The following is a 15987-nucleotide window of genomic DNA, read 5'->3' as shown; positions in this document are numbered from 1 at the left end:
ATGACGCTTATATCAATCCACGAGGCAAATATTATTACGTTCCAAATTTGGAACCATATGCGGTAAAGGGTTAAATGTCTACGATATGAGCATTTCTATGAACTCCTGGTCGTAGTCCTTGAGTCGGGGGCCACAGGGGCTTTCGATTTGGAGCCCTGCGAGCTTCCCGACGAGCCAGAACGTCTCCATCTGGCCTTTGCCCTGTAAGTATGATAATGAAAATAAGTTCTATTAATTGAATAATTTTACGGTTTAGACTCACTTGTTTTAAGTTAAGTTAAGTTTAAGTTCAATGTTAGCATGTCTCACAACAGTTTAAATTCGATTAAGTTCTATTAAGGTCAACACGGGTAGGTACAGGTCGATTCAGGAAAGCTGGCATGAATGGAATGAATGAGTGAATGGAAATATATAATATAATGTGGTGATTCGGTACAGTAAAATTTAGTTCAGTCATACTTACAGGAATATCTTTAATGCCTCTTGACTCCACCTCGTACCCACCGATGAGGTCTAACGCCATCTTCGTCGTGTCTGATATGTGGATTTTCATGGCTGCAATAAAAAGAAGGGTTGATTTAGACGGCGCGCGAACTCGCATGCGATTTTAGTTACATTGCGGACTGTTGGTTACCTCCAATTCAACAGACCGATCAAAACCCGCAATGTAATGAAACTCGCATGCGAGTTCTCGCATCGTCTAAATGAGCTCTAAGAAACCTGTTACCAAAGTGCGGGGATTTACGTGGGCATACCTAGTAGGTAAAACCGTACTCATTTAGAACGGGGAGTAAAACCGAGAACAAAAGAGTTCTAAAACGCGGACGGGCTAGCTGGGGGCTGAGGCATTCCAGACAAGTTTCGGGTACTTACGTGACGCTACTTCTTTAAAACTTACAATAAAGCTAAGAAGCCGATATTTGGCATGATAACGTTTGTTAACTTAGGTTTAAATCCAACGGTATTTACAATACAATACAATACAAATACTCTTTATTGCACACCTCATTACCGAAATATATTAGGGTGGTATTTATTTATTTCTATAACGAGTTATTTAAGTGGCTGCCGTGCGCTTGACATCCCCGACCAAGTAAACCTTTTTGTGGAATGCCCGCTACGAAAATAAACGTAAATGCTCCGAGAGTTAAATTTGTAACGTGACTGTTCAAAGATTTAAGAATGTTCGAAGATGGTTTAAAAAGCTCCATATAGGTACTGTAGCCAGCTGCTCCACAAACTGTATAGAGCGCCGCAGGCCATAAACTGTATGAAGCGTGTGGTCAGCTCTGTAGTATCTCAAGGATGTTCATGTGGATATTGTGCATGCTTCTTTACCACCACTAATGCGCAAAATATAAGCTGTGGATCCAACAGCGTACTTAGTCATGACTTAAGTAACTGGAAAGGACTAATAGTCCCCATAATACAAGATTCCATTTTTCCCCGTATCTCACCTTCCCCCGTACTTTCCATACGACTCGCCGTATTGATAGTATCACCAAAAAGGCAGTAGCGCGGCATGCAAGTCCCGACCACCCCCGCCACACAGGGCCCCGTGTTAACGCCGGCGCGGATCCTTAGGGCTTCGGCGGGGTTATGGGGGACTGTGGCCCCGTCCAGGCTCCGCATCAGTGAGAGGGACATGTCCGCTATTTCTGATGCGTGTTTGTTTCCTGGAAAAGAATAAAATTAATAAATTAATATTTTAGGGGACATCTTACACAGATCAAACTAGCCCCAAATTAAGCAACGCTTGTACTATGGGTGCTAGGCGACGATATACATACTTATATAAATAAAATAAAAATGTCGATCATTTATTTCAGAAAACAGGTTACATAATATTGTTAGTAACTCTTTACTTAAGATATGTCAGACTATTTTTAAAAGGAAAGGAAAGAAATAAATACTTATAAACATAAATATAAAACACCCATAACTCAGGAACAAAATCTTTGCTCGTCACACAAATAAATGCCCTTACCGGGATTCGAACTCAGGACCATTGGCTTCACAGGCAGGGTCACTACCCACTAGGCCAGGCCGGTTGTCGCAATAAGCTATATTAAGTATGCGCTGCGTTCGGGAACAATGCGAGGTGGCCGAGGTGAGTTGTTTCAATAGTAGTAGGTTTTTATATGTACATCTACATCACTTAGAATGGGAAACTGTTTACAAACAGAGACTTGTAGAATACAAACCGTTTCTTTGAGGCAAGCCAGATACAGCCATGTAAGCGTCGCCTATAGTTTCCACTTTGTAAACATTGTACTGCGTTATTTTCTCATCAAATAACCTGAAAAAAGAGGACAAATACAACCAAAGAATACGGCAAGTAATAAACTAGTGGCTCTGTGGCAAGGAACCGAGGTATAGTAAACGTACAATGTTGTTAAGTCCGCCTGTGATATAATTCCGTATTGCACCAACTTGGACGAGAAAAATATTGGCAGGGGCAATACGTATAAGCGTCATTATTTTCGTATGAATTTGATTATAATTGTAACGACGTTTCCTCACCCCGTCTTTTTCCCAGTCGTTGCAGCGTTTGCTTACAACTTATAACGGGTTCTACAGTTGTACTAAAATAACAAAAACAGCAGCTGATTCAGCCGATAAATATAGAGGATGGTTCTAAAAATACGTTTGACTAGGTATGGAATTTCCTGCACATGGGTTTTTTGCCGGACTAACCTTTAGAAATGAATGTTCTACATATAACTCCGGTATTGCCAATATTGTAAGGCACCTAATTTCTGATGCGGTAGAATGCACAAACATACCCACATACATAGTCACATATTTGCCCACTTAACATTTATTTAGACTAAGTAAATTTTCACTCATATTTTAAACTGAAACAGGACTCTACTTGCGACCGCGAACGTAATGTCAAGTTCGAAACGTCAGTCCAAATAATAAAAGTAAGTGCACTAAGTCCCGTTTCAATACAATTCATACACCCATACAATATTATGTAGCTATATAAATAAACTGCTTAATTCATGACCCGTCCCCTAATCGCGAAAAAAAGAGCCGTGCTAAATTAGATACCATTGGAAAATGTTCCTTTTTTGTTGCGTAAAATTTTCAAACAAAACAAAATCAACTCTCTTTCCTACACTGTAAGTTCAAATTTCACGGTTTTTTTTTGTGAGGATAGACTTCACAGACCCATTGACATATATATCTCAGGACTAGCCTTACGGGCAATAAGAATGGAGCATGAATGGGGCCAGTACAGCGGTGTGAAAATGCTGCAACGCGATTGGTTGATGAGTTCGCATCACGAGCGCGCGGCCGCGCGATTGGTCGCAACTAGTTGCGTTAGACTACACGATTGGCTCGAATTCGTGAGTGACACCGCTGAGCTAGTACCATTTTAAGTGCACGTAAGGCCAGTCCTGAGATATATATGTCAATGCACAGAACTGTATTTCTAGAACCTCACCTGTACAGCATGTTGAGCATATTGATAATCTCCATGGGCGTACTATTGGCAGATATGGACGTGAACCCCACAATATCGCTGAAGAATATGGTGACGGCATCAAACGCCTCTGCCGGGACGGTCTTCTGCGCCCGCAGCCGCTGTAGAACTGGCATGGGGAGCATCTTCGAGAGAAGCAGGTCGCTTTTCTGCTTCTCGGCCATTAGCCTCTGGGTTGTGGTTGCGATGGAAGAGGAGAAACCCTGAGAAAGGGACAATATTATCAAATTTATAAACTTTAGGTACAGCCAGCAGCAGAAGTTGCTAAGCGGGCGAGGTGTTCAAAATTATCTTGACGCGACTTTATTGTTGAGAGAATAAGAGCGTGTCAAGGCAATTTTGAACACCTCGCCCGCTTAGCAACTTCTGCTGCTGACTGTACATATCTAATAAAATCAATAAATTTTTGGAACCAATACATTATAAGGTTTTTACAATGAACCTAATTTCCAGAAACCTCATTATCAATGTCAAATGAATCAGATGCGACGTCGCAAACCGGATCGTGACACGTGTCGTGAATGCAAATTAAGTAAAAAAGAAGTTGCCTGGTTTATTCTATTTAGAATCAAAAGTATATTACTAGGAACCGATTATCAGATAGAGTTAAATTAGGTTTGATAATCGATTTGTCTAAAAATTCGGCCAAGTGCCTGTAGGATCATGCATAGTGTTATCTTTTAGTCACATATACAGGGTGCCCAGTAATTAATGGATAACCTTCTAACCACCAACAGGGCACCTTAGGCTGGCCCAGAAAATGCACTTATAGGTCTAGTAAAAGTTTCGTGGTTTTTGATATAATCGAACTTTTCTGTCTTTTTTAATAGCTAGCACCATACTTCAAATTTAGAAAAGTGCGATTATCTCGAAAACCACGAAACTTTTACTAGACCTATAAGTGCTTTTTCTGGACCAGCCTAAGGTGCCCTGTCGGTGGTTAGAAGGTTATCCATTAATTACTGGGCACCCTGTATATGGCGAGTGCTCCATATTTCCTGATGTTGTATGTACAATGAACCTAACATTATCGAATTCTGAAGTGACAATTATGGTCACCATTTTGGAATTCCCCTTAAAACTTGATCTTGCGGATTTTTGCCAAGGTTATAAAATCAAGAAATATAAAATCATACACTAAGCAAGTGCATACATATTAAACTTTTGGGATATCCCGCCAATGACTTGCCTACTTCCTTAACAATCCCAAGTAGTAATCAATAGGTATAGTAAAACAGTATATAGGTACCATTTTTTTCTATTTTTTTCATGTATGTGTCCAAATTATTTAATTAGCATTTTTTTGTGAGAAAATCAATATTTATACAACAAAACAGTCATACACCTATTATTTTATACATTCAGTACGGCTAATGTTGGTGATGTCACATATCTACATTCAGTGAAAAGCATTTCGAAAAGTTCGGTAAAACAATGGTTGATTGAATGCATTTGTTTCGATCCTTACAAGAAATAGAATAGGTTATCAGTCACTATGGTTAAAATATATAATCCGGTGTCATATTACATAAAGCTCTGATTTCCTAGTATAGCGGTGCCGTCATATAGCGGCCGTCTCCATACAAAATACTACTCCATCGATATTCAGCTGTATTCTTTTCTAATTATATGAAGACGGCCGCTATATGACGGCACCGCTATCGTAGGAAAACAGAGCTTTGGGGTTTCTTTCTCACACTCGAGTCAATTGAATTTTGTGAATAATTATAGACATGGCCAAGAGGTCCTGGCTTATTTAGTCGGTCAACTGTCCAGCTTAGTTCAGTCCACTCGACGCCACTGCCTAAAGCAGACGTTACTCGTGGTTCACAATGAAGCTGCCACATGTGCTACTCGTAATAGTTGTATTAGGAGTGTGTATCAATGGATTTCCACACACTAATTATAGATCACCATTATCAAAATGTCCCATAGGACAATACAAAATATTCAAAAATGGAATTGATATGTGTGTAAAGTGTTCAAAAATCAAGAATCATCCCTGCGGTAAGTGGTTTATTAACTTTATTTGGTATTGATAGGTAATGATTTCTTATAAGTAAGGTAAATAATTAATTAATTATTGTTTAACTAATTTAAGTAGAGCTAAAAATGTTTCAAAAATCTAGTGCAATACAATGTCACATAGAAAGAGTAAATAAAACTTGCATTATATGGTTCTAATTTTAAAGGGGTTTGTTTATTTTATTTTAGATATTACCAACATAAACTTATAATTAAGATGCATAGTCAACACACAAAGGCATGCATATGCCTAACAATTACCCAGAATCGCTAAAATTCTTGAAATGCAACTTAAAGATGATCTCGGACACATTGTTAGAGGCGATGACTTTATTGAGTTGTGTATAAATAAATAAAAACTGTGACATATTTGAATGAATATTTGTTTATTGAAACGTACACTTAATATGTATGTAGAAAAATTTGTTCTCAAATAAAATATTACGAAAAAAAAATTTGGATGACTAATAATTGATTTGACGTAGTTACTCGTACGAACGACGTACTTTAAAAAAGGAAGTATGCATATAGGCCTGATGTAGCACGCGTCCATAGGCTACTACGGTAACCACTTTCTATCAAGCAGGCCGTATAATAGTTTGTCTTCGTTGTGTTATAACAGGTTCAGTTATTTTTGAGAAATATACTGCATACCCTGTTACTTATATCACGGTCACGCTCACGGTTACGCTTATTTGGAATTTCATCCCGTGGACAAAAATATTTTCTATCATTTTAAAATCCAGGGAGGAAAATGGGGACTACGTTTGTATGGAGGTGGTCCTCCACCATCGTCTCACCGTTACTTTTATTTGTAGGGCTACAATGTCTTATCAATCATAATTTAACATTAATACGCCTTAATCAAAGAAAAATGTAATTGCTTTCAGTTTTATCTTCCTAATCCTAAATGTTGACCCAATTGCTGTGTCACACTAGAGTTAAATCGTAATATCGTGGGACACGGCACAGATTCAAATCCATCCAACATTTCTTCTGTCTCAATAACGGTGCAGCCCTACCGAACCTTTCTACCTCCACCCTGCACTAAGTTAGCGCCATGTTTTTGTTGTTGCTCATTCTGTTTCTTTTTTATAATTTAACTTTTTTGATAATTAAACGTTATGTCACTGTTAGCTGTAAGGAAAAAAGTTAAATCGTAATAGATTAATTTGTACATAACAATTATTAAAATAAGTGTCATATCGAACATGCCTGTACGAGTATCTTTTTTTTTCAGGTCACTTCAAGAATCACATCCACCATCGTCGCAATAAAATCTCGAAAAATGAGGCTTAGTTGATCAGTTCAATAAGAAAAGAAATTTCTTAGGTAAGCAATGTTAAAATAAACTAAACGAATAACAGACGTCATTAATAATTGTGAAAGTGGCGATTTATACAGTGACGAATCCTGGATTTTGGTTTGGGAGGAGTTTGACCCCTAGTTAGTTTAGGTAGTGACTATACTATTTTTAGTAAGGGAATCAGTTACTAGTGGGGGGTTAAAAGCCGCTTAACCAAAACAGATAATATTAGGCAAGTATATTTACCCAATTTCAATATATTGTATTTTTTTGCACTGTTGTATATTTTAAGTTCTTTCACAGGTTTCACTGGCCTACAACTTCTACAACATGTCGGTCAAAATGACATAAATGTCATGCGAATACAATTACAATGTCTGGAACTGGAATATTATTAATTATTATATAGTTGATTTAATTTTAATATTTCTATAATATGAATTTATATGCGACAAAGTAATTTAATTGGTATGTGTCTATACCTAATTTCAAACATTTGTTTGCCTGTCGGCAAAATATAGCGTCCTAACATTTTTTGTAGCACCACTGATGGTTAGCTATGGCTAAGGCTAAGCAGGTTACCTATGTTTACAAATAAATCATTTGAGTTTGGTATTGATTTATTTTATACCTATGATACTTATTACTAATAGTAGGTACTTTTACGAATACGATAAGACTTCAGAATTCTACAAATACGAATTACTGAGGTACAAACTCAACTTTGCAGCTTTCCTCATACACCAACCTGGCTATCAACTGCAAATATAACTTTGCCATTACAAACCTACAGTTATAAGTTATTACCGTCTATAAAAGGCACAAATTATGTACCTACTTCTTACGTAGCCATCGCATCAAATCTAGGAACAGAAACATAAGCACAAAAAAACAGAGGGGAAGCCACGCCTACATCTCCGGTTACAGTAACGTCAGTAACGGGTTAAATGTAAATGATAAAACACTATTCGTCTCTTTCTAACTATCCAGATGGTAAAACACGGGCATCGTACCGCAAACTCAGAAAGAAACACGCATAGGTACAAAAAAATCGTGTATTAACATGAAATTTCGCCAACCTTTTTTATACCTTTGTTATTTCATTCATTCATTATTCTGTTCCATTGTCTCATGATTTGAATTTTTAAACGTATTTTGGAGGAATTAGCTGTAGATTAAAATAGAATATCAGGTTATTTGATACACTTTAAAAGTTGAGCTTGTACGACACGGTGGTTAAAAAAATGTCTCATATGTTGTGTGGAAAGTTTAGTTAAATAAGGTACCACTATAGGTAGGTATGTTGCGCTCTACGCCATACACGTAAAATAAAACAAAATCATCTAAAATGTGACATAATGGCAGAAATAAACCGGATACTTTTATGATATATTCAGAAATAACCAAAAACGTCAAAATCTACCTACTGATATTTCTACAAAAAATTGTCTACCAGGGGTGCATTTCTCAAAAGCTTATAACTTGTAATACAAACGGATGTCACTTTTTGACAGCTTTTGTTAGAAAGGGACTTCCACTTGTATTACAAGTTACAAGCTTTTGAGAAACGGGCCCCAGCAATTAAACAACTATTAGGCATGTCTACGAATTTTCGTAGCGTTATAATGTAATACCTATGTAAAAAAGGCGGACCCCGGGTCCTCGCGCCCCGCGCGGGGGCACAGCTGGGATTGACGCCAGGATGATGATGATGTAAAACGAAACACATTGTAAGGTACCTAAGTAATATTGTGAGCAATGATTCCCACTTGTACATTTCCAACATGCAGATGAAATTGCTCAGGCATTGAGTAATCCAAGGAGCAGCCTCAATTAATATGGTATTGTTTTAATTTACTTGGAATAAATAAAATAGAAAGGTCTCGTTTGATCAAGTGTTTACTAAGTGGTGTGTATTTTTTTTTCTGCCAGTCTGCAGACTTTCAAAAGCTTATTCTAGTCAGTAATTTCATTGAGTAATGAGTATTCAGAGTAACAGGCGAATATCTCCAGGGTAAAATAAGTATGTTTTTAAGATGGCGGCGGTTTCTCCAGGTCTCCAGGGGGCCTAGCCAAGATGTAATGTGTGTGTGTGTTGTGTGTATTAACGCCAAACGAAAAGAAAAAATGTATCCGGATATCGGGACTTAAATAATGTATGGAAACAGTCACGTGATTACTCGTAGTCATCCCAAATTCTTCATAAATGGTCTCCAATATAATAATTCAGTTGCTAAATAAATACTTGGTACCTGCCTAAAAATAATCAAAAGCTGTAACGGCATTAAAATACAACTCATATTGATATATTTTAAGGCTCCGTTTTTGTTGCTAATTCTATTAATTTTAGTAGCCATTTCTATTTTTTTAAACTACCTAAATGCGATTAGTTAGTTGACCGGTTAAATACGTGCCATAAATAATTGTATGCAGCAGTCAAGTAGACTTCGCGTCCACCACCACTACTATCGTAAGTGCACATTTCTGCCCGAATAATGGAGTCTAATTCACCACGTGTATCTTTCCGCCCTTTAAATGCTTTGCTTATTTCTTTTTGCAATTGTTGTGTCATGGTTAATTCCGAGGTCCCGTTACTATCATCACTACTTGCGTAAGGAGCTTCTATCTGATGGTGTTGCTGGGGATTTTCTTGTGTTTTTCATAGTTCCGTAATTACGAAATTGTTCGTTTTAGTTACGTAATTATTAAAAGATCAATAGCTATCCGGAATTACGTTATTACGTAATTAGGTAATTACGGAATGGAAGCCCTAATCCCATATTTTTTTTCATTTCGCCTATTTCGGTGTACGGTTTTCTAGGCCTCCTGCATCTCTTTTGGTGTCAATCGATATTTTTTAATGACATAAATACCATAGGCTACTTTTTAGCCGACGAGGAGGTAAGGTAAAAGTTTTTCTAACGTTTTGCTTGTTTTAAGTAGGTATCATTACTTGCATTTTAATATCAATAAATGAACAAAAATATTCGGCGTTTCTGTAACGCATTCTGCTATACATTACTACGTCCAACTACGTCAGTCCATTCTGTAGTCATATATGTGACGCTAGAAGGATGAAATGATTCAATACCCATTATTTAATAGAATAAGTGGCGTATTACGTTACAGCTAGACCATATTTTATACAGTTAACTGACAAATTGTGAACCCTATTACATGGACATAAGATACATCGATGTTCAGCTATGAATGTTGCTGTTATTATGTATTCATGGGACCTGAAAACATGTCAGAGATGACTCATTAATGAGTCATGCCGCTGAATGAAATAGTATTAAATTTATGAATGAATGTAGATTACATAAAGGAAAACCGAAACAATAATTGAATGAATATATTTAAGAAATATCAGTTACATTGGTAGCCTTCCCGTTATTAGCTAAGAGGAAAATATTAATATTTTATGTGTATTTAAAGTAATAAAATACCTAGTCAACACCGTGTTAAGGTCAGAATTCCTATCTGCATAGAAACCTACTAATTTGATTCATTCATCATTCGTTTCATTCACCTCTTCTTCAATTAGGAGTTCATTTAGTAGTTAAATATCTGTTTGGTTATTATTTTATTCAAAAATATTTAAAATTAGGACTTATTTTATTGTATGAATGATTATACGATATACGTACTTGTAACCTAATTAAATTCATTAATATTATGGGTGCGTAAGTTATCTTTTTATAAAGGCTTCGGTCGTAAAAGTCTTAGTCGGAGGTTTCAATTCAATAACAATTTTCAACTTATCTAACTGATGTACCGAATCTTTGGTGGAATTTTAGGCGGTAGCGCCAGTGTTGCAGTGTAGTTTCGGAAGGTTTTGTAGTTATAAGTAGTAGAACGAACGAAAAGTAGTTATAAAGATTCACACCATATCTCTATTAATCCACCCTCACTCCGATATATCTATGACGATACTCCAACAAATGTAACGTACCTGCTTACGTATAATTTACTGTTAATTCATGACTGTTCGTTACGCAATATGACCGTCTCGCAGAAGAGGGCTTCCCCGTATTGGTCTATGTTTAATTAATTTTTAGTATTTCTACGTAGTATATAAGTAATAACTGCCTGACTCGCATGCTAATCTGATGCTATATTGGTATTTTTTATTAATTCCGCCGATAGAGCCCTGTGTTATTGTTTAAAGTAATTGAGAAACTTTCCCCATTTCTAGGACGAACAACAGTAGAAGTCTTAAAAAACTGAAGTAACTATTTTAGGGCCGTGCTTCAAAATACAAATACTGAGCGTCTTTAGTTCTAAATTATTTGAAACTGAATGCTTGGAGGATACAACTAAACGGAGTAGCCATTAACAGGCTTTCCCCTCTGTCGAAAATAGGCGGCCAACGGTCATACACAATGTATGGACTGACGTTTATCTGACATGGCTATTTTTACGTTACGCATACATTTGACGTTCCCCTCCCCCGCAAAAATCGGCAGACTGTTTTGTACAGAAAATTACAGACATGGCGTCTCCGTTTGATTATATCCTCCAAGACTGAATGTCTTTAATCAGACTGACTTGACAGGTATTCGTTCTATCAAAGAGAATTAAGTCTTGTCTCTGGTTCTATGGACGTTCAGATTTAAATCAATTAAAAACAATGATAAATTTGATAGTCAAATTAATCGTAAGGCATGGAATAAAGAGTAGGTATTTGTAAAGCATTGTGTCACGATCCTTTAACTGATTTCCAATTTCGTTTCTTAAACAAACAAAAAAACATTAATTATTTGGCAGAAAACTCAAAACAACCTAAAACCTACTATAAATACTACTTTGATAAATATACCTACTGTAAAAATGTATATTATTACATAATAAACGATAAGAACAATCGCGGTGGGTTGATTCATGAATTTCATAGAAATAAGTATGTATTTATTGTCTTGTCTATGTCACCGTAAAATTGTTAACACTCGTCAGATTATAATCTCGCTAGTTAAATTATAAACTGACGGTAGGGAGATTATAAACTAACCTAACCTAACCTACGTTAGATTATAAACTAACGGGTTCACAATCTTACGGTGTCATCTACGATGCATGATGATTGCACGACTTATTACTTAATTGCAGCAATACTCATAATAACTAATCCCGATCACTCTTTTTTACCTACATCTCTACTTATCTTAGGCAATTTGAATGGTTACTACGATAATCCTTATTTATATTCTTAATTTTATTTGCTTAAACGTGAAACATTCTTGCTCCACCGTCGGTAAATTATTGTACGCTAAAATCCTCCGGCATCTCGGCTTACCCTTGAAATTCACGTGAATGTGTATTTATATGAACTTCTTCCCTATAATTAATGTAAAGGTTAGGTGTCGTCATATTAATTATCATTACGTCATTAAGTTATACTTAATGAATGGCAGGCACAATACTTATTACTCAATGAAATGACTACAGCGCTACGCAGTGCCAAGTTCATCGAACTCGTCACAGACCGGCCTGCTGCCTTGACCTATAGATATTTTTATAATTGTGGTGAAATATTTGTTTAACACTAAAATTATACTCTAAAATAAGAACGCTAAAATTAAACAATTTGATGCCAAAATATTTAAGCATAGCGTCACGCTAGACGGAATTAGCTAAAAGAAGGCATTTATTCCCAGTAGACCATCGTGTAGACCGTGTAATAGGCCAAACTTTAATAAAATTAATAAAATAAAATAAAATAGTCTTTAATTTCTTGCGAATTTTAACATTGGATTTGGTGTTTAGAATTTGTCTTAAGTTAACTTTTATAATGTTAGTTCTAAAATAATTTTAAATGAATTTTGATATTTAACAAGAGCTCCGTCTTCGCAAGTGAAGGCCTCCTTCAGAGTTTTCCACTCATCTCTATCTTGAGCTATTTGCATCCAGTTTTGACCAGCGATATTTTTTATTTCGTCTTCCCATCTAGTAACAGGTTTTCCTATACCCCGTTTTCCTAGTGGCCCTTTCCATGATGTCACATTTTTGGTCCAACGCTGGTCCGGTATTCGTGATACTTTCTTCTGTAATCTTTTCTAATTATGATTTTACAAAGGTATAAAAAAAAATCATGAGAAAGTACTTTAAAGTAAAATAGTTTCATAATATCGCTACTCTATTAATAGCTCAAATTTGTCAAAAGGCTTCAACAGATGCCTATAAATTCAAATTTCACGATACTCAGATTATTACCAGACTAAATAAAATCTATTTTTTTATTCGGTAGACTGAAATGACAGTTCATAGTATGAACATAAAATGTCATTTCATACTAAGAAATGTCATTTTAGTCTACCGAATTAAAAAATAGACTTTAGTATGGTTATAAAAGATACAATATAATTGTATAAAAAATGACACTTTTACATTGATGCGAGCTAGGTGCTTTGATATCAGTAACATCATAAACCCGAAAGTATTGATTACATCAAGTCGCTCTACAACAATACAGTAAAGTAGGCTTCGATTAAGCCACAAAATGGCTGATCCCCCAAACAGTTGAATCCGCACGATCCCCATTATCGCAGTCGCAAGGGTAATTTTGGGCCCCGTTAATTCACTTTGTAAAAGCCTTTTCAGTTACTTAGGTCGATAACATGTTATAGGTCCACTTAAATGAATGATAAATTGTTACAAATGTGTGAGAATAATTAATTATTTTCCTTGAGTCCAGTGTAGTTAAAAAAGAACTTACTATTGATCCAGTTAGAAGGTCGAACCATAAGCCTTTAGTAAGAAGTGCATATACTTGAAAAAAATCGACCTATGCCGCTGTGGCCCGGTGGCCGAATGGCACAGGCACCTGCCGCGATAGCAGAAGACGCTGGTTCGATTCCAGCCTGGGGCACTGGAGGCCTTGGTCACTTTTTCTTAGTATATGACATTTATTTAAAGTTTACTATTACTATAAAACCATAACGCCACTAGATACCTACCTCAATAATATTGATATATATATTAGGCCTTTATCATCTGTGTCAGATGTTTTAAGCTTGATACATATTGATACGTATACCTACGTATGGTACTCGTAATAAATACCCATGTCAATACTAATAAAGCCCGTCGGGAACATCAAAATTCAAAGTTTCGTTTTCTGCCTTTCCATGTCTATTTCATATTCGATTTAGAGATTTTCGACTGATAAAGAGGCAGATAACGAAATTTCAATTAAGTAACGATGATCACGGCCCACAGTTTCGTTCGCTAACTCTAAGCAATGGCTAGCAAAGGAAGCCAAGATCATGGTTACGAGGTTATGACCAACCTATGTCTATATAAATTTGCATACATACTAGATGTTGCGCGGCGACTCATTTCACCCGGGTTTACCTGTGTTACGCCATTGCCAGCAACCTCGATGTCATCGGCCAGGCTGACGCAGATAACCCTTTTATATTGAGGTTCGCTCTGTACGTTAAAACCGCAAAAAACGTCTATTGATGTCATTAAGACTATACAATGGCGCAACATCACTGATGCATCGGCTAAAGGTTATTATAAATACGGTAATCCTATCGTGTCGTGTCCCTGAAATGAATGTTTTTCAAGATCCTCTTAGTGTTTCCTCTTAATGTCAAATAAATCACGATACGGATTGTCATTAATACGTGTACAGGTATAGGTTCTATTGTCTTTGACGATGAGTATACCTAAAAGGAACCTGGAGCTCCTGCCGAAACGGCCGAAAACCACAAGGAACAATTGTGCCAGGCGTCATGGCCTGAGACAAAAGTGCATACTCACTGCATTTACTTACCCTACTATTAAAACGTCATATACTAGTATGTATTGTTGAACTCTCGGGGACTTTTAGCCTGGTACGTAAGTAATATTTATACTTGTAATAAGTACTACACTAGACTTAAACAGGTTAAGGGATGCCCCTAACGCCCTAATATGTTTAGGGATGTCCCATAGGATCTAGACTTCTAGAGGTTCATTCAGTTTAATATGAATCATGCATCAGGTCTGATACGGTTTTGGGTGATTCACGCGTGTACTTGCACTTATACACATCGTTTAATTAGGCTTTATTTAGACTCGTAACCATATAAGGCAACAAATGAACGTAATAGTACAGTCACCAGGCACATAACTGTCGTTATCGTAAAGGGAAAGCTTAGTTTGTCGTCTCATACTGGAAGGACCTCTTTACGATAGCTTTTTGCTGACATTTCTTCGAAGCTCTTTACTATCAGAGGTGAGGAGTGTCAAGTCAAAAGCTTGTACGAGTCAATGTTATTCATCTTTTTTATTAACACAAATAGGTAGGTACTTGCATTAAATCAAGTTTGAAATATAATGTCCTTCCTAGACTCTACTTGTTAAAAGCTGTACCTAAGATATTAGTATAAACTATCCAATTCGTTAATTAATATTACATTTTCCAAAGGAAAGACGTACATCCGTTTTTCGGGTCGATTACGACTCAAAAATTAGAAAATAATACACTTTTGAAACCGGTTTTAATGAATTTTATACTTCTATAAAGGATATAGGTATTCGTTCCTACCCATATCCTAAAATCCAGGATCTTGGGATTCTAAAATCAGGACCGTTTTGGTGTCGTTTGCCTGTGAGTAAGAGTGTTGCCTGTTGCGTCATGCGTCCACGCAGCCGAGTGAGTCAACTACCTAATGATCCTGTATTCAATAGATTTATTCCTAGATATCCCAATCTCCTAACGCAAAACGCAAGTGTATAGATATCGGCAACATTTTAGACAACCTGCAATAACAACAGGTTTTAAAAACTAAATTGTCACTTTGCATAACGTTAAATGACTTTGATGATGCATTCGAAAAAAAAAGTATCCGTGAGCTTTCGCTATCAAGGTATTTTTAAGATGGCTAAGGTTTTCCCCACAATATTGCAGTCTGTGGATTAATTTGCTACCTAAGGTTTGATGAGTGTGTATTATTTCATTGTTAAATTTGGTAATAGACTTTTCTATCTTGTATGGAATGACAGGTTTTAACAAAAAGTGTAAAGTGGGCCTTCAGTAGTTGCAGGTGCACATAGGATACTGTAACCGCTTAACATCAGGCGGGCTGTATATTGTTATTATTGTTGTGTGTGTGTGTGTGTGTGTGTGTGTGTGTGTGTGTGTATTTGCAAAATTGACAGGTTACTGAATGAT

General features: G+C 36.5%; 1 protein-coding gene across 1 annotated transcript; it reads right to left on the bottom strand.

The window, feature by feature from the left end:
- Positions 1 to 1309: 1309 nt before the first annotated feature.
- LOC134652755 (atrial natriuretic peptide receptor 2-like) lies at positions 1310 to 14294 on the bottom strand. The gene is made up of 5 exons (XM_063507917.1): positions 14178 to 14294; positions 3455 to 3696; positions 2205 to 2299; positions 1458 to 1676; positions 1310 to 1362 (listed from the first exon to the last, which is right to left on the bottom strand). The coding sequence occupies exons 1-5, from the start codon at positions 14292 to 14294 to the stop codon at positions 1310 to 1312; spliced, it is 726 nt and encodes a 241-aa protein (XP_063363987.1).
- Positions 14295 to 15987: the final 1693 nt, after the last annotated feature.

The sequence above is a fragment of the Cydia amplana genome, chromosome 12 (assembly GCF_948474715.1).
Source record: "Cydia amplana chromosome 12, ilCydAmpl1.1, whole genome shotgun sequence".
NCBI classification, from domain to species: domain Eukaryota; kingdom Metazoa; phylum Arthropoda; class Insecta; order Lepidoptera; family Tortricidae; genus Cydia; species Cydia amplana.
This window is presented reverse-complemented; position numbering and strand designations above follow the sequence as displayed.